Here is a 24,280-nt window from a genome sequence, read left to right as displayed (position 1 = left end):
TAGCATCAGACTATCCACCGTGCGATATTAGTGAGAAATACCACGATTTGTATTTTTGAAATTCTTTCATCCTCTGCAGTAATTACAGACATGGAATTCACAGCACAGCAACAGGCCATTCGGCCCAACAGGTCCATGCCGGTGTTTATGCTCCACATGAACCTGCTCCCACCCTACTTCATCTAACCCTATCAACATATCCTTCTATTCCTTTCTCCCTCATGTGTTTATCTAGCTTCCCCTTAAATGCATCTATGCTATTTGCCTCAATCACTCCTTGTGGTAGCCGAGTTCCACATTCTCACCAATGTCTGGGTAAAGAAGTTTCTCCTGAATTCCTAATGAAGGTGCTAAGCGGGTATGTAGGTGGAAAATTTGAGAGATGGTTCCAGTTCCACCCAGCAACCACAAAATGCCGTAGGGATTCCCCCAGACCATCTCCAGCGCAAGACCAATGGAACCTTCAGTGGAAGGCAGAACCCAGCAGAACCGTCACAGCAGGTTTCCCCCAGTTTTTATCTGGAGGTTTTCCTGCTAGAGCGTTGGGACAAGACCGGGAGAAACCCTATGGAATTTCAGGGCCCGAAGCTTCAATGGCAAAAGGATTAAAAAGATACCCAGACTGACCATGACCCAAGAGCGGTTCGATGAGCTAGATTATCGTCCCATCGATGATGAAAATCCACTCTTACTATGTCTGAACGTACATTTAACACAAAAGTCTGTAATGGGTTAATTAAGGCTTTGGAGAGGGTGCAGAAGAGATTTACCAGAATGGTACCAGGGATGAGGGACTTCAGTTATGTGGAGAGACTGGAGAAGCTGGGATTGTTCTCCTTAGAACAGAGGAGGTTAAGGGGAGGTTTAATGGAGGTGACCAAATCATGGGGGTTTTGTTAGAGTGAATAAGGAGAACTTGTTTCCACTGGCAGGAGGGTCGGTAACCAGAGGACACAGATTTAACATAATTGGCAAAAGAACCAGGGGGGAGATGAGGAGTTTTTTTTATGCAGCGAGTTGTTATGATCTGGAATGCACTGCCTGAAAGGGCGGCACTCCCTCAGTACTGCACTGGGATTTTATGCTCAAGTCTCCAGAATGGGAATTGAACCCACAACCGTCTGACTCAAAGGCAGGAGCGCTATTATTGAGCCATAGCTGACACTGGTTGGGTTAAAATTGACCCGAGTGCCTATACTAAGCCACATCAGTGGGCACCAAGAATCAATCACATAGAATGGGGCTGGAGTCATACGTGGGCCAGACTGGGGAAGGGTAGGAGGTTCCCTTCCCTGAAGGACATTAGGGAATTGGTTGGGGTTTTACAATAAAATGGTGGCCTTGCTAACAAATGCTTCCCCGGCACCATCCGATAAATTAACCAAATTTATTAAATTCAATTTCGCAACTTGCCATTGGGCAGGTGGGAGGGAGGGATTGAACTCACAACCTCTGGATTGCAAGTTCAGTACCACAACCAGTAGGCTACTGTGCCCATGGTGCAGATGTGGAGCCAGCACTGGCACAGGCACAATGGGCCAAATGGCCTCCCATCTGCGCTGAAACTTTGATTGTTCCACGATTTATCTGCAAGTGAAACTCGCTTAACTGCGATAAACCATGTTAAAAACTTTTTTCCTTTTGTAGGACTGGGCGACTTAAACAAAATAAAGGACCTTTATCCTCAAGGTGAACATTTATACTGAAGCCCAAATATCTGCTTGGGACAAAAAAAAAAGTTCAATAGCTGGGAGGAGAGAGAATCAGCTCGAGCAGAACCTTAAGAATGTCCAAGGCAAGATGAGCAGCTTTCTGTTTCGCCTCCTGTTTGGTTCTTCCAGATGCAGATGGAAAAAGTTTGTCATTTATTTCAAATTGTATGATGAACCTGGAGAAGAGAACAGCATGTTTAGTCAGGAACTTTCAGAACAAAATACTTACCAGGACTTAAAATACATGCCTACATACATCTTAAATCATAGAATCGTACAGCACAGAAGGAGACTATTCGGCCCATTGTGCCTGTGCTGGCTCTTTGAAAGAGCTGTCCAATTAGTTCCACTCCCCTGCTCTTTCCCCATAGCCCTGTAAATTTTTATATTCAATTGCCTTTTGAAAGTTACTTGCTGTTTCCACCACCCTTTCAGGCAGTGTGTTCCAGATCACAACAACCATTCCAGATCAAATTATTTTACTTCAGAGGAGAGCATGGAACAACACAGAAGGGGACCCATTCGGCCCATCGTGTCTTGCTGGTTCTTTGCTAGAGCAATTCAAAAATCAAATCTTTTTTTTTGCGCACCGAGCTGTAATGATCTGGAATGCACTGCCTGAAAGAGTGGTGGACGCAGATTCAATAATAACTTTCAAAGGCAAATTGGATAAATCCTTGAAAAGGAAGAATTTGTAGGGCTATGGGAAAAGAGCAGGGGAATGGGACTAATTGGATAGCTCTTTCAAAGAGCCAGCACAGGCACGGTGGGCTGTATGGCCTCCTTCTATACTGTATGATTCCATGATCCCACTGCCCCGCTCCCTCTCCCTACAGCCCTGTACGTTCCTCTGCTTCAAATGAACATACGAACATACGAATTAAGAGCAGGAGTAGGTCATTCGGCCCCTCGAGCCTGCTCTGCCATTTGATAAGATCATGACTGATCTGATTGTGACCTCAACCCTACTTTCCAGTCTACCTACTATAACCTTTGACCCCCTTGTTAATCAGGAATCTATCTAACTCAGCCTTAAAAACATTCAACGACCCTGCCTCTACCGCTCTCTGGGGAAGGGAGTTCCACAGACTCAAGCCCCTCTGAGAGAAAAAATTTCTCCTCATCTCCGTCTTAAATGGGAGACCCCTTATTTTTAAACTGTGGCCCCTAGTTCTAGTCTCTCTCACAAGGGGAAACATCCTCTCAGCATCTACCCCTTCCAGTCCCCTCAGGATCTTGTGTTTCAATAAGATCACCTCTCATTCTTCTAAACTCCAGTGTATATAGGCCCAACTTGTCCAAACTTTCCTCATAAGGTAACCCCCTCATCCCAGGAATCAGTCGAGTGAACCTTCTCTGAACCATCTCTAAAGCAATTATGTCCTTTCCTAAATAAGGAGACCAAAACTGCACACAGTATTCTAGATGTGGTCTCACCAATGCCCAGAACAACTGTAGCAAAACATCTCTACTTTTATATTCTATTCCCCTTGCAATAAATGACAACATTTCATTTGCCTTCCTAATCACTTGCTGTACCTGCATACTAACTTTTTGTGAGTCATGTACTAGGACACCCAGATCCCTCTGCACCTCAGAGTTCTGCAATCTCTCTCCATTTAAATAATATATTGCTTTTCTATTCCTCCTGCCAAAGTGGACAAGTTCACATTTTCCCACATTATACTCCATCTGCCAAATTTTTGCCCACTCACTTAACCTATCTATATCCCTTTGCAGACTCCTTATGCCCTCTTCACAACTTACTTTCCTACCTACCTTTATTTCATCAGCAAATTTAGCAACCATACATTCGGTCCCTTCATCCAAGTCATTGATATAGATTGTAAATAGTTGAGGCCCAAGCACTGATCCCTGTGGCACTCGTTACATCTTGCCAACCTGAAAATTACCCATTTATGCCTACTCTCTGTTTCCTGTTAGCTAACCAATCTTTTATCCATGCTAATATGCTACCCCCTACACTATGAGCTCTTATTTTGTGTAGTAGCCTTTGATGTGGCACCTTGTCAAAAGCCTTCTGGAAATCCAAGTACACCACATCTGCAGGATCCCCATTATCCACGTTGCTTGTTACTTCCTCAAAGAACTCTAATAAATTAGTCAAAGATGATTTCCCTTTCACAAAGCCGTGTGGACTCTGCCTGATTACATTGAGATTTTCTAAGTGCCCTGCTATAACCTCCTTAATAATAGATTCTAGCATTTTGCCTATGACAGATGTTAAGCTAACTGGCCTGTAGTTTCCTGCTTTCTGTCTCCCTCCTTTCTTGAACAGAGGAGTTACATTCGCTGTTTTACAATCTGATGGGACCCTTCCAGAATCTAGGGAATTTTGGAAAATTAATACCAATTCATCTACTATCTCTGCAGCCACTTCTTTTATGACCCTAGGATGAAATCAGTCAGGACCTGGGGACTTGTCAGCTTTTAGTTCCAATACTTTTTTCAGAACCCTTTCCCTGGTGATTGTAAATGTTTTAAGTTCCTCCCTCCCTTTCACCTCTTGATTCACAATTATTTCTGGCACGTTATTTGTATCTTCTACAGTGAAGACGGACGCAAAGTATCTGTTCAATTCATCCACCATTTCCTTATTCTCCATTATTAATTCCCCAGACTCATTCCCCTAGAGGACCAATGCTCACTTTACTTACTCTTTTCCTTTTTAAATACCTGTAGAAACTCTTACTATCTGCTTTTATATTTCTAGTTAGCTTTCTCTTGTACTCTAATTTCTCCCTCATTATTCTTTTAGTCATTCTTTGCTGTTCTTTATATTCTGTCCAATCTTCTGACCTGCCACTAATCTTCATGGAATTGTATGCTTTTTCTTTCAATTTGATACTATCTTTAACTTCCTTAGTTAGCCACGGATGGTACGTCCTTCCTCTAGAGTCTTTCTTTCTCACTGGAATGTATCTTTGCTGAGTGTTATGAAATATCTCATTAAATGTCTGCCACTGCATCTCTACTGACCCATCCCTTAACCTAATTTCCTAGTTCACTTTAGCCAGCTCTGTCTTCATGCCCTCATAATTGCCCTTATTTAAGTTTAAAACACTAATCTTAAACCTACTCTTCTCTCCCTCAAACTGAATGTGAAATTCAATCATATTATGATCACCTTCAAATTTAAATTCCCATTTACGGGAAAATGTTTATCACATTTTCCCTTAAAAGGTGCAATGGTCTCTGCCCCAACTACTCCCTGTGGTAAAGCATTCCCTTGCTTTGACAACCCTCTGTGTAAAGACATTTTAGAGTTGTGAACAAGGGTCAGCTCCTGAAAGCGCTCCCTCCACAGCTGCATACTGACCTGTTGAGTGTTCCATCGAATTTACAGCACAGAAACAAGCTATTTGGCCAAACTGGTTTATACTGGTGTTTATACTCCACATGAGCCTTCTCCTACCTTACTTCATCTCACCCTATCCTTCTGTTCCTTTCTCCCTCATGTGTTTATCCAGCTTCCCCTTAAATGCATCTGTATTATTTGCTTCAACTCTCCTTTTGGTGGTGAGTTCCACATTCTCACCACTCTCTGGGTAAAGAAGTTTCTCCTGAATTCCCTATTGGATTTATTAGTGACTACCTAATATTTAAGGCCCCTCGTTTTGGTCTCCCCCACAAGTGGAAACATCTTCTCTACGTCTACTCTATTAAACCCTTTCATAATTTTAAAGACCTCTATCAGGTCACCCCTCAGCTTTCTCTTTTCTAGAGAAAAGCACCCCAGCCTGTTCAGTCTTTCTCTGCTGTTGTTTCTGGTTCGCTGCATCGGTACGATTTTGCCTGTATCACATTCTCATTTACTTACTCTGGAACATGAGAGGGCCCAATCTTGTCCACTTCCACAGTTTTAAGGGACAATTTTCTCTTTTGGCAATATTCGTTCAAGTCTCCCACCACATTTCTTGCCACAATATTCAACTGCAGATGATTAAAGAACATATCATTTAAAAAGTGGAGTTTATTTCTGCTTTATTTCTTTAAATAAGGGTGTATTTTGCATATGTGTACTCCTGCCTTCAAGTCTCAACCGGGCAGGAGGGCTGAGTCAATTATGAGTAATTTGAGACATGATGTGGTGAGTGAAGCATGCTGGGGAGGAACAGGTGTCTTTGGACCTCTGGTTCCCAAAGCTCTCCACCACTGTGGATTTTCCTCACCTCATGTCAGTTGTCTGGTGTATTGCAACCTGGTGTACCAATACCTGGTGTACAGATACCTGGTGCACAGATACCTGGTGTACAAATACCTGGTTCCCAATACATGGTATACAGAAAGCTGGTTTCCGATACCTGGTGTACAGATACTTGGGGTATAGATTCCTGGTGTACTGATACCTGGTATACTGATACTTGGAGTATAGATTCCTGGTGTACTGATTCCTGGTGTATTGCTACCTGGTGTACAGATACCTGGTGTACAGAATCCTGGTGTACTGAATCCTGGTGTACTGAATCCTGGTGTACCGATTCCTGGTGTACAGGCATAGGGTGTACAGATACCCGGTGTACAGATACCTGGTATACTGATACCTGGTGTAAAGATACCTGGTGTACAGATACCTGGTGTACAGATTCCTGGTGTACAGATACCTGGTGTACAGATTCCTGGTGTAAAGATACCTGGTGTACAGATACCTGGTGTACAGATACCTGGTGTACAGATTCCTGGTGTACAGATTCCTGGTGTACAGATACCTGGTGTACAGATTCCTGGTGTATAGATTCCTGGTGTATAGATTCCTGGTGTACAGATTCCTGGTGTATAGATTCCTGGTTTCTGATACCTGGTGTATCAATACCTGGTTTCCGATACCTGGTGTATAGATTCCTGGTGTACAGATTCCTGGTGTACAGATTCCTGGTGTACAGATACCTGGTGTACAGATTCCTGGTGTACAGATTCCTGGTGTATAGATTCCTGGTGTATAGATTCCTGGTGTATAGATACCTGGTGTATAGATTCCTGGTGTACAGATACCTGGTGTACAGATTCCTGGTGTATAGATTCCTGGTGTACAGATTCCTGGTGTATAGATTCCTGGTGTACAGATTCCTGGTGTATAGATTCCTGGTGTACAGATTCCTGGTGTATAGATTCCTGGTGTACAGATTCCTGGTGTATAGATTCCTGGTGTACTGATTCCTGGTGTACAGATTCCTGGTGTACTGATTCCTGGTGTACAGATTCCTGGTGTACAGATTCCTGGTGTACAGATTCCTGGTGTACAGATTCCTGGTGTACAGATTCCTGGTGTACAGATTCCTGGTGTACAGATTCCTGGTGTACAGATTCCTGGTGTATAGATTCCTGGTGTACTGAATCTGAATGGTGTCAGTTGACACCAAGTTTCTAAACCCCACTAGTTTGCAGTTGGATACTCCGTGCATTTCACAACTCACACGCTTACCTTCTAAACTGGATCAAAGACTTCGACAAAACTATCTGATTAAGGAGCCGGGACAAAAGGGATTCCTTAACCCCTGTGCATTTTGCACCCTTCTGTATCTCCTGTTGTCCAGTTATAGAGGACTGGGAACAAACCTCTCGCCTGCCCTTGAATGTGGGGAACGACACAAGTTGAGGGTGTGGGAGAACCCACTGCAGGAAGAGGGTGAGGACGTTGAAAAGACCATTGGGCAGATTCTCCTCTTGGGTGTAAAGGATGGGCTGGGCACGGGGCAGAAAATCAGGCACCAAGGATCACATGCCCATGACAGAACCCGCCAGCATTCTCTCGATTTAAATGATTGTTATGGACGAGCGTTTCTCCAAGCCCAGTTTTAGGCTCTGCTCAGCACCCAGGACCGTCCTTTAAGTGGGTGGGAATTTCCTCGGAAGGTCTCGCGATCGGCCACCGTAATTCAACAACAATTTGCATTTCTCTAGCGCCTTTAACATAGTAAAATGTCCCAAGGTGCTTAATAGGAGCAATTATCAAACAAAATTTGACACCGATCCACTTAAGAAGATATTAGGACAAAAGCTTGGTCAAAGAGGTAGGTTTTAAGCTGCGCATTAAAGGAGGAGAGAGAGGTGGAGAGAAGGAGAGGTTTAGGGACTGAATTCCAGAGCTTAGGGCCTAGGCAGCTGAAGGCACGACCGCCAATGGTAGTAGGGGATGGACAAGAGGCCAGAATTGGAGGAACACAGAGATCTTGGAGGGTTGTTGGGCTGGAGGAGGTTACAGGGAGGGGGAGGGGCGAGGCCATGGAGGGATTTGAAAACAAGGATGAGAACTTTAAAATTGAGGCGTTTCTGGTGGTAACCTCGATCACGACATGTAAACAGGGCATCTGTCGAAGTTACATGAGCGGCAGATCGGGAGAATCCATAAGGAAATTTCCAGCCAGTAAGGAGAAAAATCGGCCAGCGTATATTAGAGGATTATTGTATTCACTGGAAGTTTTTCAGTTGGGAAACTGTATTCCATTCGAATCATTCTCATTTTCTCAGCGGCTAGCTGATCCAGTCCAGGTCGGATTGCAATGATAATAGATTGTCTCTCAGAAAAGGCAGCACAATTATAAACATTTATCCTTAGCAAAGTAGAACATCTTGAAAGGTACTGTACCATTCCGGATTCAGAATCTGTTGGACTTCCATCCATACTCAATGTGGGTGTACGTTCTCCATTCTCGCCAGTTTGATCTTCAGTTAATCTAAAAAATGAAAGACTTGCATTTATATAGCAACTCAGGACATCCCAAAGCGCTTTACAGCCAATGAACTACTTTTGAAGTGTAGCCACTGTTGTAATGTAGGAAACTCAGCAGCCAATTTGCGCACAGCAAGATCCCACAAACAGCAATGAGATAATCTGTTGATTGAGGGATAAATATTGGCCAGGACACCAGGGAGAACGCCCCTGCTCCTGATCGAAATAGTGCCATGGGATATTTTACGTCCACCTGAGAAGGCAGACGGGGCCGTGGTTTAACATCTCATCCAAAAGGCAGCACCTCCGACAGTGCAGCACCCCCTCAGTAATGCACTGGATTATGGGCTCAAGTAAAATCAAGATTAAAATTGACAGACAAATGCTCATGTTTAGTATCTGTTGACTTATGAGGGTAGACTTTGCTTCTGGAGAATCAACATTGTCCAGGTGCAGGGAAAGAGGGGGAGAAAAGGGCGGACACTTGTCACTTCACCGCGTCACGTCCCCTGGTCACGTCAAGTTGTCCCCTCCCGCCCCTCACTCTGCCCTGAGATTTCCTAGAGCTCAGCTGTGGGCCTCTCAGACCTGTGCTGTGCTCGCAAGTTCCCCTCCCTCCAGCCAGGAAGTGGGAGTGCACCCAGACCAAAGCAAACGGCCCAAGGCAGGATATTATTCCTCACAGGTGCCCGCAGAAGAAAATCTTCCCTTCGAGGCCTCATTCCATGATGCTGGTGTGGAATGGAGCTCTGCCCAAGTTGTCCCCTCCCGCCCCTCACTCTGCCCTGAGATTTCCTAGAGCTGCCCCCCCCACCCCCCCATCCCCCCACTGCCTCCAGAGGGCCTTCACATGGAGTAGGCACAGGTTCAACGTACCTATCTGCACGGTGAAAAGGGGGGGCGCACTCAGCCTTTTGCCTCACTATCCCAGGACTGTGACTGTTCAGTGCCCCAGTAGAGGAGGGCCTGAAGAGACGCAGAATGAGGGCCTGCACACCCCCACCCCTCCTCTCCTACCCGCTGCAGGTCCAAGGCCCTGCAGGGGACCAGGGGACAGTCTGAAGACGTGAAGGGCGAGTGCAAAATTTCTATTTAACCCCCCCTTCCCTCCCCCCCTCCCCCCTCTCCTCCGCCCCCTTCCCCCTCTCATCCTCCCCCAGCCCCTCTCCTCCTCACCCCCCAGGGTGACTGGAAGTATCCTTCAGGAAGACTCGGTGTCAGCAGACAGGAGCTCAGCTGTGGGCCTCTCAGACCTGTGCTGTGCTCGCAGGTTCCCCTCCCTCCAGCCAGGAAGTGGGAGTGCACCCAGACCAAAGCAAACGGCCCAAGGCAGGATATTACTCCTCACAGGTGCCCGCAGAAGAAAATCTTCCCTTCGAGGCCTCATTCCATGATGCTGGTGTGGAATGGAGCTCTGCTCAAACTGCCCTTTGAATACTTGAGAGAGAGAGGGAAAGAGGGCAAGAGAAAAAGGAGAGATAGGGAAAGAGGAGAGAGAGAAGGGAAGGGAGAGAAAGAGAGAAGGGAAGGGAGAGAAAGAGAGAAGGGAGGAAAAGAGAGGTAAAGAGAGAGAAGGGGAAGGGAGAGAGGGAAAGTGAGAAGGGAGGGAGAGAGGTAGAGAAAGAGAGAGGGGGAAGGGAGAGGTGGAAAGAGCGAGGGAGGGAGGGAGAGAGTAGAAAAAGAGACAGAGAGGAAGGGAGGGAGAGGGTCAGAGAGACAGAAGGGCAGGGAGAGAGGAAAGGAGGGAGAGAGAGAGAGAGAGAGGAAGGAAGGAAAGGAGGGGGGGGGGGGGGGAGAAAGAGAGAGAGCGAATGCCCTGCTTCCCAAGTTTTGTAAGACGAGCAAATGTCCCAAGGCAGGAAACCCACGGCAGCTTCATTCTCACAGGTGCTGGTGGAAGAGAACCTTCCCTCTGAAACTTCACTCCATGAAGCTGGTGGAGGAGAGAGCTCTGCTCAGACTGCCCTTTGAATGCTGCTTTCAGTTCCAGTGTCCAAGGTACCAGGGAAGCGTACATGCCCACGGAAGTGATGCAAGGAAGGGTCACAAGGGCAAATTTTACAAATGCACGCTCCCTCCATGGAGCTTCACCCACTGGGAGCTCAAGTTGTGAAATCGTAGGCATCCCCTGCCCCCCCCCGCAACACCACCACCACCATCACAGATTTCCTCTCGCGCAGGAAACTGCCGACGTAACTGAACCAGGAAATTGTACCATCGATGAACCTTGCACGTCTGAAAAGCTGTTTAATTAGTAGGCAATTAACATTATAGTTCATCACCCAAAGTGATTATTTGCCATAACAACGCACGATGGACACAAGAACAGGCTCGCAAACCAGTATCATCCAGTGCAGATTCAAAAGGCACTTGAAGTCCAATAAGAGAGAAAGGGAAGGAGAGAGAGACAAAGGGAGAGCGAGATGGAGAGGAAGGGAGTGAGAGGGAAAGAGGGAAGGGAGGGGAGAAAGAGAGGGAGCGAGAGGGAGAGGAAGGGAGAGAGAGAGATAGAGATAGAGAGAAAGGGAGGGAGAGGGGAGAGGAGAGGGAATGGGTGAGAGAGGAAGATAGATAGAGAGGAAGGGAGGGAGAGAGGAGGGACAGAAAGAGGAGGGACAGAAAGAGAGACACAGGGAGACAGTGAAAGAGAGAGACAGAGAGACAACGGTCGCCCATTTAGGACCGAGATGAGGAAAAACTTCTTCACTCAGAGGGTTGTGAATCTTTGGAATTCTCTACCACAGAGGGTTGTGGATGCTCAGTCGTTGAGTTATGTTCAAGACGGAGATAGTTAGATTTTTGAACTCTAAAGGAATCAAGGGATATGGGCATCGGACGGGAAAGTGGAGTTGAGGTCGAAGATCAGCCATATCTCATTGAATGGCAGAGCAGGCTCGAGGGGCCGAAAGGCCTACTCCTGCTCCTATTTCTTATGTTCGTATGAAAGAGAGAGAGAGAACACACTATTATTCAAGTTTTGTTAAAGAAAATCAGATATTAAGTCACTGCGAATCAGGTTTTTGGATACAGCATTCCTTCTCTTAGAATAGGTCACAAGAAAAAGATACCATTTAAAACAAAAATTGACCGTACCGTTTGGGATCCTGTCCAGGGGAGTCTTCTGAAATACTCTTGGACTCTTCCTCCTTCTGTGGACCTGGTAATGGTTTTGCCATATTCTTATACATAAAGGGAGAAAACATGGAGGACCTTAGAGTCCAAGCAGACCTTGGATCCAACACAAGTTCAAGGAACAGCACTGTATCTTTCTATTAGGCACCCTGTCGCCTTCTGGCCTTAACATTGACCTTAGTAACGCTTGACTATTGCATCTGGTATCTCTCTGGCAGCACGTGCTGGCGATGTGGGATGGATCTGTCGGTATTCCCGGGGGGAGTGTTTGGGGTGGGGACCCCCATGCTGGTGGTGGTGTTGGGGGGAGGTGGGGGGGAGGTGTCTGCACCCTTGGTGTTGACCTGCTTTTTCTTCTCCCAGTTTTTTTCCTCCTTCCATTTCTACCTGCCCTCCATTCACCTCCTCAGCTATTCAAGTGTTTTCCATGTCTCTTAAATGTTTTTAATTTCCCCCATTATACCTCCTGTTATCTCATGATATCATCACTTCCGCCATTTAACCATCTCCTCTTCTCTACCAAAGCATTTTATAGTTGCGTGTGGGTGTGCTGTGTGGGCTTGGGCATTTTTTTTTGCCAGTTATAGCATCTTAAGTGAGCCGTTTATTTCGGGCAGAAACAGTTGTGCTTACTCGTTAAGGTGCAATGAATGCACCTACATAATTAAGTAAATAAGCAAATAACACCTCGTTAATGTTCAACTACCTTTTGTGTGCTTAAGTCCTTCTAATCCCCTCTCAGTGGTGTGGGGGCTACAGTTTGTACTAAGGTCAGAGTGGAGCTGGAAACAACTGGGCAAAAGGTCACTACATAGAAGGATCATTCTTGATATATTATCAAGTACTGTAACAGCGCTACCATGTTATACCGGGCAAATCGTGTTCGCACAAACGGGCCTGTTATTAGAAGGCGGGGACTGTATTTTCTTCCCGTGTTTCATTGTTAAAGTAAATCGCCTTCCTCTTAAAAGTGGAATGAGAAATTTGAGCAGCATTCAAAATCCCTGAACTGAAGGTGTTTAGAAATTGTTAGAAGCAGAATACAGGAGTGGAAAATTCACTCATTAATATTTCCATGTTACCAGCTAATTTACCTCAATAATACGCTAATAGAATATCCACTAGGTTTCATAAATAGTTTTTAGCCAATATAATTTGCGATCTTGTATCCCATTCTCCCCCAGGCTGCCCGGCCCTGTTTGCTGCATTAGTCCAATAGCGGTTGTGCACTTTGGCCGAGTAATTGCACTGATCTATTCCCATACCTCGGAAGGTGACAGGATTTTGTGAATTTCCTCATAGGCAAGTCTTGCTGCTTCATGTTTGGCCTCTTGTTTATTTCCAGCAATGGCTATTGGATATTCCTTATCAGTGACAACTCTACAAGAAAACCTGTAACACAACAACAGGTACATTAGCTATTGCCACATTACCCTGTGCAAAAAAAAACAACTAGCATTTATGTACCTCCTTCAACATATTACATAGAATTTACAGCACAGAAACAGGCCAACTGGTCTATGCTGGTGTTTATGCTCCTCTTCATCTCACCCTATCAGCATATCCTTCTATTCCTTTCTCCCTCATGTGTTTATCCATCCTTCCCCTTAAATGCTTCTATGATATTCGCCTCAACCACTCCTTGTGGTAGTGAGTTCCACATTCTCACCACTCTCTGGGTAAAGAAGTTTCTCCTGAATTCCCTACTGGATTTATTAATGACTATCTTAAATTTATGGCCCTTAATTTTAGTCTCCCTCTATATCTCCTCTAACCTAAAAAAAATCCCAAAGCACTTCACATAAAGAGACATAAAGAAAAAGAATTGCTGCCAAGCCAAAGAAGAACTGTTACGATAGGCAACTAAAAGCTTGGTCAAAGCATCTTAAAAGAGAAGAGGGAGGTGGAGAGGCGGAGAGGTTTGGGAAGGAATTCCAGAACATGGGGCCCGAATGGCTGAAAGCACGGCCAACAATGGTGGGGCAAAGGAAGTGGGGGTTGCCCAACGCAGAGGAAGAGAAAGTTCGGCAGGGAGGGGGTTGTAGGGCTGGAGGAGCTTACAGAGATAGGGAGGGGCAAGGCCATGGAGGGTTTGAACACAAGGATGAGAATGTTAAACCTGAGCCATTGGTAGATCAAGAGCCAACACAGAAGATTGGCACCAGGGCAACTAAGTACCTCTAATGGGGCTGCTATTCACAGGGCTGTAAATTCAAACTCCAGCTTTAAGTGTCATTTAAACCCGGTTCCCCAGATGTATGAGTATGGTTAGTGCTAGATTGGGCTAATAGATGGAATACTTCAAAATAACAAAGTGTGCCATCCCAGTCCCATTGTTCAGCAGAGAACCTCACAAACTAGCACATCCTTCTACAACAACAACTAGCATTTATATAGCACCTTTAACAGAGTAAAACGTCCCGAGGCACTTCACAGGAGCGTTAGCAAGCAAAATTTGACACCAAGCCACATAAGGAGATATTAGGACAGGTGATCAAAAGCTTTGTCAAAGAGGTAGGTTTTAAGGAGTTTCATAAAGGAGGAGAGAGAGGCGGAGAGGTTTCGGGAGGGAATTCCAGAGCTTAGGGCCTAGGCAGTTGAAGGCATGGCCGCCAATGGTGCAGCAATTAAAATCGGGGATGCGCAAGAGGCCAGAATTGAAGGAGCACAGAGAACTTGGAGGGTTGTAGGGCTGGAGGAGGTTACAGAGATAGGGAGGGGCGAGGACATGGAGGGATTTGAAAACGAGGATGAGAGCTTTAAAATCGAAGCGTTGCCAGACCGGGAGCCAATGTAGGTCGGTGAGCACAGGTGAAAGGAATGACGATAACCTGAGAAACAGGGTAACTCTTCAGCCATTACTTTCTCCATTGCATGTTTGAAGATCAAACTATTCCCCTATTCAAAAGTAGAAATCCTACATCAAAAGGTCCACAGCAAGACCATTAAAAATGACTTCATTTGAAATGGTACCGCCTCCTACCAGGGATGGTTTGTTGTATGGGGAGGTCCATTAACGAGGGATGGTATGTTGTATGGGGAGGTCCATTAACAAGGGATGGTTTGTTGTATTGGGAGGTCCATTAACCAAGGATGGTTTGTTGTATGGGGAGGTCCATTAACCAAGGATGGTTTGTTGTATGGGGAGGTCCATTAACAAGGGATGGTTTGTTGTATGGGGAGGTCCATTAACCAAGGATGGTTTGTTGTATGGGGAGGTCCATTAACCAAGGATAGTTTGTTGCATGGGGAGGTCCATTAACCAAGGATGGTTTGTTGTATGGGGAGGTCCATTAACCAAGGATGGTTTGTTGTATGGGGAGGTCCATTAACCAAGGATGGTTTGTTGTATGGGGAGGTCCATTAACCAAGGATAGTTTGTTGCATGGGGAGGTCCATTAACCAAGGATGGTTTGTTGTATGGGGAGGTCCATTAACCAAGGATGGTTTGTTGTATGGGGAGGTCCATTAACCAAGGATGGTTTGTTGTATGGGGAGGTCCATTAACCAAGGATAGTTTGTTGTATGGGGAGGTCCATTAACCAAGGATGGTTTGTTGTATGGGGAGGTCCATTAACCAAGGATGGTTTGTTGTATGGGGAGGTCCATTAACCAAGGATGGTTTGTTGTATGGGGAGGTCCATTAACCAAGGATGGTTTGTTGTATGGGGAGGTCCATTAACCAAGGATGGTTTGTTGTATGGGGAGGTCCATTAACCAAGGATGGTTTGTTGTATGGGGAGGTCCATTAACCAAGGATGGTTTGTTGTATGGGGAGGTCCATTAACCAGGGATGGTTTGTTGTATGGGGAGGTCCATTAACCAAGGATGGTTTGTTGTATGGGGAGGTCCATTAACCAAGGATAGTTTGTTGTATGGAGCGGCTGAGAAAGAGGAAGGACAGAAATATAATTTTTTTTAAAAACGATAAACTTACTTTGGCTTGTGAGGAATCCCTGTATCCAGCGTTTTATAAATGTATTGAGGAATTATGTCATTCTTCTGCCCGTACTCGTTGAGCTTGCTGATGTAATTTCCCGAGCTGACTGGGGATGGTATTGGAGAAGTACTGTCAAGAGACTACAGCAAAGACAAATCAGAAGGAACTGCCTCTCTTTTTACAACCATACACCAACTCACACTGAAGGTGCTTAAAAAGTTCTCATCTGTGTGCAACAAGCATTAGACACGTTTAATTACCTATCGAAGGTGAGGCCTCATTCTTTGACAGAGCATTAACAATCCACAGACTAATAGGATATTGCCACCATTCCATTGGGAAATGTCACTTAATGAGACTTTAAAACTGTCAAACCTGTTGGGTCAGACGAGGGGAGGGATCAGGTGAGGGGAAATTTAGAAATCTAATGAGAAAAATTAAAACAACAGAACAGTGTAGTGACTTGGGTAAAGATAAGCAGAGTGTGGCAGGAAGGGACAGAGAGTTTACCAATAATAGCGCAACAAGAAGTAAGGTCAAAGCAGGAAAAAATGGTAAAAAGTCAAAATTATAGGCTCTTTATCTGAATGCACAGAGCATTCGTAATAAGATAGATGAACTAATTGCACAAATAGAGATAAATGGGTTTGACCTAATAGCCATTACAGAGATATGGTTGCAAAATGACCAAGTTTGGGAACTAAATATTCCAGGGTACATGACATTTAGAAAAGACAGGCAGATTGGAAAAGGAGTGGGTGTAGCCCTAATAATAAAGGATCACGACTCACAGGATCAGGAAGTAGAATCAGTCTGGGTGGAAATATGAAATAACAAGGGTCAGAAAACACTGGTGGGAGTAGTTTATAGGCCCCCTAATAGTAGCTATACTGTTGGACAGAGTATTAATCATAAAATAATAGGAGCTTGTAACAAAGGTAATGTAGTAATCATGGAGGACTTTAATCTGCATATGGACTGGGTAAATCAAATTGGCAAAGGCAGTTTGGAGAATGAGTTCATGGATTGTATTTGAGACGGTTTCCTAGAGCAATACGTCGTGGAACCAACCAGGGAACAGGCTATTTTAGATCTTGTATTATGTAATGAGACAGGGTTAATTAGTAATCTCACAGTAAAAGAACCTCTGGGGAAGAGTGATCACAATATGATAGAATTTCACACTGAATTTGAAAGTAACGTACTTAAGTCAGAAACTAGAGTCTTAAACTTAAATAAAGCCAATTACATAGGTATGAGGGGCGAGTTGTCAAAGATAGATTGGAAAATTAAAGTGTTTGACAGTTGAAAAACAATGGCAAACATTTAAAGAAATATTTCAATATTCTCAACAAATATATATTCCATTGAAAAATAAAAATTCCAGGGGAAAAGTAATCCACCCGTGGCTAACTAAAGAAGTTAAGGAGAGTATTAGATTGAAAGAAGAGGCCTATAATGTTACCAAGAAGAGTAGTAAGCCCCAGGGGCTGGCAGAGTTTTAGAAACCAACAAAGGACGATCAAATAATTGATAAAAAGGGAGAAAATAGAATATGAAAGTAAACGAGCAAAACGTATAAAAACGGATTGTAAGAGCTTCTACAAGTATGTAAGATGGAAGAGAGTAGCAAAAGTAAACGTTGGTCCCTTAGAGGCTGAGACAGGAGCAATTACTACAGGTACGGTAGCATAGTGGTTATGTTACTGGACTAGTAATCTGGAGTCATGAGTTCAAATCCTACCATAGCAACTGGGGAATTTAAATTCAATTAAATAAAATCTGGAATGAAAAAGCGAGTATTATTAATGGTGGCCATAAAACTAGCGGATTGTCGTAAAAACGCATCTGGTTCACTAATGTCCTTTAGGAAAGGAAAGCTACCGTCCTTACCTGGTCTGGCCGATATGTGACTCTAGACCCACAGCAATGTGGTTGATTCTGAAATGGCCTTGCAAGCCACTCAGTTACACAATCTTGCTAAAAAAAGTCAAAACAATAATAAAACTGGTCGGACCACTAAGCACCGGACACGACAAAGGCAAACTGAGCCCAGTCGACCTTGAAAAGTCCTCCTCACTAACATCGAGGGACTTGTGCCAAAATTGGGAGAACTGTCCCACAGACTAGTCAAGCAACAGCCTGACATAGCCATACTCACAGAATCATACCTTTCAGCCAACGTCCCAGACTCTTCCATTACCATCCCTGAGTATGTCCTGTCCCACCGGCAGGACAGACCCACCAGAGGTGGCGGTACAGTGATATACAGTCAGGAGGGAGTGGCCCTGGGAGTCCTCAACATTGACTCCGGATCTCATGGCATCAGGTCAAACATGGACAAGGAAACCTCCTGCTGATTACCACCTACCGTCCTCCCTCAGCTGATGAATCAGTCCTCCTCCATGTTGAGCACCACTTGGAAGAAGCACTGAGGGGTAGCAAGGGCACAGAATGTACTCTGGGTGTGGGACTTCAATATCCATCACCAAGAGTGGCTCGGTAGCATCACTACTGATCTGAGCTGGCAGAGTCCTGAAGGACATAGCTGCCAGACTGGGCCTGCGGCAGGTGGTGAGCGAACCAACACGAGGGAAAAACCTACTTGACCTCGTCCTCACCAATCTACCTGTCGCAGATGCATCAGTCCATGACAGTACTGGTAGGAGTGACCACCGCACAGTCCTCGTGGAGACGAAGTCCCGTCTTTGCACCGAGGACACCATCCAATGTGTTGTGTGGCACTATCACCATGCTAAATGGGATAGATTAAGAACAGATCTAGCAGCTCAAAACTAAGCATCCATGAGGTGCTGTGGGCCATCAGCAGCAGCAGAATTGTATTCCAGCACAATCTGTAACCTCATGGCCCAGCATATTCCTCACTCTACCATTACCAACAAGCCAGGGGATCAACCCTGGTTCAATGAGGAGTAAAGGAGCATACCAGGCGTACCGAAAAATGAGATGCCAACCTGGTGAAGCCACAACTCAGGACTACATGCTTGCTAAACAGCGGAAGCAACATGCTATAGACAGAGCCAAGCGATTCCACAACCAACGGATCAGATCAAAGCTCTGCAGTCCTGCCACATCCAGTCGTGAATGGTGGTGGACAATTATACAAATAACGGGAGGAGGCTCTGTAAACATCCCCATCCTCAATGATGGCGGAGTCCAGCACGTGAGTGCAAAAGACAAGGCTGAAGTGTTTGCAACCATCTACAGCCAGAAGTGCCGAGTGGATGATCCATCTCGGCCTCCTCCCAATATCCCCACCATCACTGAAGCCAGTCTTCAGCCAATTCGATTCACTCCACATGATGTCAAGAAACGGCTGAGTGCACTGGATACAACAAAGGCTATGGGCCCGACAACATTCCGGCTGTAGTGCTGAAGACTTGTGCTCCAGAACTAGCTGCGCCTCTAGCCAAACTGTACCAGTACAGCTACAACAATGTGGAAAATTGCCCAGGTATATCCTGTCCACAAAAAGCAGGACAAAACCAATCCGGCCATTTACTGCCCCATCAGTCTACTCTCAATCTTCAGCAAAGCGATGGAATGTGTCGTCGACAGTGCTATCAAGTGACACTTATTCACCAATAACCTGCGCACCGATGCTCAGTTTGGGTTCCGCCAAGACCACTCGGCTCCAGACCTCATTACAGCCTTGGTCCAAACATCGACAAAAGAACTGAATTCCAGAGGTGAGGTAAGAGTGACTGCCCTTGACATCAAAGCAGCATTTGACCGAGTGTGGCACCAAGGAGCCCTAGTAAAATTGAAGTCAATGGGAATCAAGGGAAAAACTCTCCAGCGGCTGGAGTCATACCTAGCACAAAGGAAGATGGTAGTGGTTGTTGAAGGCCAATCATCTCAGCCCCAGGACATTGCTGCAGGAGTTCCTCAGGGCAGTGTCCTGGGCCCAACCATCTTCAGCTGCTTCAACAATGATCTTCCCTCCATCATAAGGTCAGAAATGGGGATGTTCGCTGAGATTGCACAGTGTTCAGTTCCATTTGCAACCCCTCAAATAATGAAGCAGTCCGAGCCTGCATGCAGCAAGACCTGGACAACATCCAGGCTTGGGCTGATAAATGGCAAGTAACATTCGTGCCAGACAAGTGCCAGGCAACGACCATCTCCAACAAGAGAGAGTCTAACCACCTCCCCTTGACATTCAACGGCATTACCATCGCCAAGTCCCCCACCATCAACATCCTGGGGGTCACCATTGACCAGAAACTTAACTTGACCAGTCATATAAATACTGTGGCTACAAGAGCAGGTCAGAGGCTGGGTATTCTGTGGCGAGTAACTCACCTCCTGACTCCCCAAAGCCTTTCCACCATCTACAAGGCACAAGTCAGGAGTGTGATGGAATACTCTCCGCTTGCGTGGATGAGTGCAGCTCCAACAACACTCAAGAAGCTCGACACCATCCAGAACAAAGCAGCCCGCTTGATTGGAACCCCATCCACCACCCTAAACATTCACTCCCTTCACCACCGGTGCACAGTGGCTGCAGTGTGTACCATCCACAGGATGCACTGCAGCAACTCGCCAAGGCTTCTTCGCCAGCACCTCCCAAACCCGCAACCTCTACCACCTAGAAGGACAAGGGCAGCAGGCACATGGGAACAACACCACCTGCATGTTCCCCTCCAAGTCACACACCATCCCGACTTGGAAATATATCGCCGTTCCTTCATCGTCGCTGGGTCAAAATCCTGGAACTCCCTTCCTAACAGCACTGTGGGAGAACCTTCACCAAACGGTCTGCAGCGGTTCAAGAAGGCGGCTCACCACTACCTTCTCAAGGGCAATTAGGGATGGGCAATAAATGCTGGCCTCACCAGCGACGCCCACATCCCATGAACGAATAAAAAAAATCAGGAAATGGGAGATGTGTTCAACAAATATTTTGTATCTGTCTTCAAAGTAGAAGACACAAAAAGCATACCAAAAATAATGGGGTACCAAGGGATAAATGAGAGTGAGGAACTTAAAGCAAATACCATCACTAAAGAACAAGTACTGGGCAAACTAAGCTGACAAATCCTCTGGCCTGATGGCCTATATCCTAGAGTCCTAAAAGAGGTGGCTGCAGAGATAGTGGATGCATTGGTTATGATCTTCCAAAATTCTCTAGATTCTGGAACAGTCCCAGTGGATTGGAAGGTAGCAAATGTTACCCCGCTACCTGAGAAGGAAGGGCGAGAGAAAACAGGGAACTACAGGCCAATTAGCCTGACATCAGTCGTCGGGAAAATGCTGGAATCCATTAATAAGGAAGTGGTAACAGGGCACTTAGAAAATCATAATATGATAAGGCAGAGTCAATATGGTTTTATGAAAGGGAAATAGTGTTTGACAAATTTATTAGAGTTTTTTGAGGATGTAACTAGCAGGGTGGATAAAGGGGAACCATTCGATAAGGTGCCACATAAAAGGTTGTTACACAAGGTAAGGGCTCATGGGGTTGAAGGTAATATATTCGCATGGGTAGAGGATTGGTTAAAGGACAGAAAACAGAGTGTAGGGGTAAATGGGTCGTTTTCAGGTTGGCGGGCTGTGACTAGTGGGGTGCCGCAAGGATCGGTGATTGGGTCTCAGCTATTTACAATCTATATTAATGACTTAGATGAAGGGACCGAGTGTAATGTATCCAAGTTTGCTGACGATACAAAGCTAGGTGGGACAGTAAGCTGTGAGGAGGACACAAAGAGCCTGCAAATGGATTTAGACAGGTTAAGTGAGTGGGCAAGAGGGTGACAGATGGAGTATAATGTGGGGCAATTTGAGGTTATTCATTTTGGTGGAAAGAACAGAAAAACAGAATATTTTTGAAATGGTGATAAACTATTAAATGTTGGTGTTCAGTGAGACTTGGGTGTCCTCATACAAGAAACACAAAAAGTTAGTATGCAGATACAGCAAGCAATTAGGAAAGCAAATGGAATGTTGGCCTTTATTGCAAGAGGGTTGGAGTACAAGAGTAAGGAAGTCTTCCTACAGTTGTACAAGGCTTTAATGAGACCTCACCTGGAGTACTGTGTACAGTATCTAAGGAAGGATACACTTGCCTTGGAGGCGATGCAATGAAGGTTCACTAGATTAATTCCTGGATGAGAGGGTTGTCCTATGAGGAGAGATTGAGTAGAATGGGCCTATACTCTCTGGAGTTTAGAAGAATGTGAGGTGATGTCATTGAAACATATAAGATTATGAGGGGGCTTGACAGGGTAGATGCTGAGAGTCTAGAAACTAGGGGACATAGTCGGAGGATAAAGGGTTGGCCATTCAAGACTGAGATGAGGAGGATTTTCTTAATGCTGAGGGTTGTGAATCTTTGGAATTCTTTATCCTAGTCATTGAGTATATTCAAGGCTGAGATCGATAGGTTTTTGGACTCTAGGGTATCAAGGGATATGGGGATCGGGAGGGAAAGTGGAGTTGAGGTCGAAGATCAGCCATAATCTTATTGAATGGCAGAGCAGGCTTGAGGGGCCGTATGGCCAATCCTGCTCCTATTTCTTATGTTTGTATGTTCTTATGATCTTTCTGTAGTTGGCGAGGAGGGGAAAATGGTGCTAACCATCGACTCAGGGACACATATAGAACTAGAAGTCCTTGTTGGCCAACCACAATTCAAGCGGTTTCTGTGACCTCAAACACTCGCCTGGTCAATATAGCATGTTGGACTCTGAGCAGAAGGTGAGGGTGAGGTCAGTAACCCATTTTACCATTCGGGCTAACAGTAACCATATCTTTAAGTTAGCCAAGGATGCCCCTTAGCCAAGAATGGCCAGAGAGATGGAAGAGCTGGGAACCCTTGTGATTAGTGGACCCCGTGTGTGGAGTGGGACAGGTACGCCATCACGGAGCCTCAACGTATGTAGGATCAGTACATTCAGCCCAAGTATCAGATAATTGAGGGTCTGCAACAGAGGATCTCTGGGTCCAAGGAGCAACTGGCCGCACTCCACACCATCAGGGAGCATGAGAGGAGTTTCTGGATCTAAAGCACTTGGAGTACTGCGCACAGTTCTGGTCACCATATTATAAAAAGGATATAGAGGCACTGGAGAAGGTGCAAAAAAAAGATTGACAAGGATGATACCAGAACTGAGAGGTTATACTCATCAGGAAATAAGCTGGGGCTCTTTTCACTAGAAAAGAGAAGGTTGAGGGGTGGCCTGATAGAGGTCTTTAAAATCATGACTTTTCATCCATAAGCCTAGGCTTCAATTCAATCCAAGCCCTAGACCGGTGTGCACTAACCCATTGCACCGCCAACGTTTCAAGTGGCTGGTTTATAATGTGGGGGAGACCAAAACTAGGGGCCATAAATATAAGATAGTCACTAATAAATCAATAGGAAATTCAGGAGAAACTTCTTTGCCCAGAGAGTGGTTGGAATGTGGAACTCGCTACCACAAGGAGTAGTTGAGGCGAATAACATAGATGCATTTAAGGGGAAACTAGATAAGTACATGAGGGAGAAAGGACTAGAAGGATATGCTGAAAGGGTTAGATGAAGTAGGGTGGGAGGAAGCTCGAATGGCCTGTTTCTGTGTAATTCTATGTAAATGGATGTACGTGGGCTTTATTGGCAGTTAAGGAGTAGTATTTGACAGTAAAGTGAAACCATTTAGCAATGAAGGAGACGGGAGAGTTCTGTTTAAGAGTGGAGAAAACACAGAGTCCAAGAATGTCAGTAGATGAACGGGCACAATAGGTGAAACCAAAGATAAAAGGCCACTGGGTCTGACTTACAAGAGAACAAACGGTGTTGCTAAAGAATGCGGGGAAATATTTACATCGTCCCGTTCGCAGAAATGGAGGGTACCAAGGGGTGACTGGAATTACGATTGAGAGCAACGAGGTGGTACAATCTGAAGGGTCATCAGCAAAAGAGTGGATTGGGTTGGACAACGAGAGGAAGAGATCCCTGATAAGAATAAGGATCAGAGTGAGAAGAGAGCGGGGAAAGTTAAAAGAACAAGAGGGAGAGGACGAGCCATCACATGGAACAATTTGAAAATGAACTGGATCACATGGATTTTCTGGTAGATCATAAGGGTAATGACTTGTTTGGAACTGCACGGAGTTGCACCGTGTCAAAGGCTTGCTTGTGCCTTGAGATTCCGGGAATGTTACCCCAATAGAAAGGAAGAACTTGCAGTGATGTAGCGCCTTACAGTGTCCTCAGGGTGGCCCACAGTGCTTCACAACTGACAAATGCCTTTTGAAGAGCTGTCACTGTTGCCGGGTAGGCAGACACGGCAGCCAATTGTGTGCACGGCAATCAGCAAACGAGGTGAACGAGCAGCTAATCTGGTTTTGCTCAAGTTGGACGAGGGGGGGAGGATGTGAGACGAGGGGGGGAGGATGTGGGACGAGGGGGGGAGGATGTGGGACGAGGGGGGGAGGATGTGGGACGAGGGGGGGAGGAAGTGGGACGAGGGGGGGAGGAAGTGGGACGAGGGGGGGAGGAAGTGGGACGAGGGGGGGAGGAAGTGGGACGAGTGAGGGAGGAAGTGGGACGAGGGGGGGAGGAAGTGGGACGAGGGGGGGAGACTGTGGGACGAGGGGGGGAGACTGTGGGACGAGGGGGGGGAGACTGTGGGACGAGGGGGGGGAGACTGTGGGACGAGGGGGGGGAGACTGTGGGACGAGGGGGGGAAGACTGTGGGACGAGGGGGGGAGACTGTGGGACGAGGGGGGGAAGAATGGTGGACGAGGGGGGGAGAATGGTGGACGAGGGGGGAGAATGGTGGACGAGGGGGGGTGAATGGT

General features: G+C 45.8%; 1 protein-coding gene across 2 annotated transcripts in view; it reads right to left on the bottom strand.

Annotated features, from left to right (window-relative positions):
* eif2ak2 (eukaryotic translation initiation factor 2-alpha kinase 2) overlaps window positions 1-24,280 on the bottom strand; it is a 59,679-nt gene that overhangs the window by 23,568 nt on the left and 11,831 nt on the right. For both annotated transcript variants that reach the window (XM_067983728.1, XM_067983729.1), the window contains exons 4-9: window positions 15,473-15,615; window positions 12,801-12,927; window positions 11,497-11,582; window positions 8,320-8,407; window positions 5,554-5,666; window positions 1,780-1,888 (exon numbers count right to left, since the gene is read on the bottom strand). In XM_067983728.1, the coding sequence (XP_067839829.1) occupies window positions 1,780-1,888; window positions 5,554-5,666; window positions 8,320-8,407; window positions 11,497-11,582; window positions 12,801-12,927; window positions 15,473-15,615 (666 nt within the window). The remainder of the gene's footprint in view (window positions 1-1,779; window positions 1,889-5,553; window positions 5,667-8,319; window positions 8,408-11,496; window positions 11,583-12,800; window positions 12,928-15,472; window positions 15,616-24,280) is intronic.

Source organism: Heptranchias perlo, chromosome 5 (genome assembly GCF_035084215.1).
Source record: "Heptranchias perlo isolate sHepPer1 chromosome 5, sHepPer1.hap1, whole genome shotgun sequence".
Taxonomy (NCBI): domain Eukaryota; kingdom Metazoa; phylum Chordata; class Chondrichthyes; order Hexanchiformes; family Hexanchidae; genus Heptranchias; species Heptranchias perlo.
Note: the sequence above shows the minus strand (reverse complement) of the source record. Positions and strands in the feature narration are given on the sequence as shown.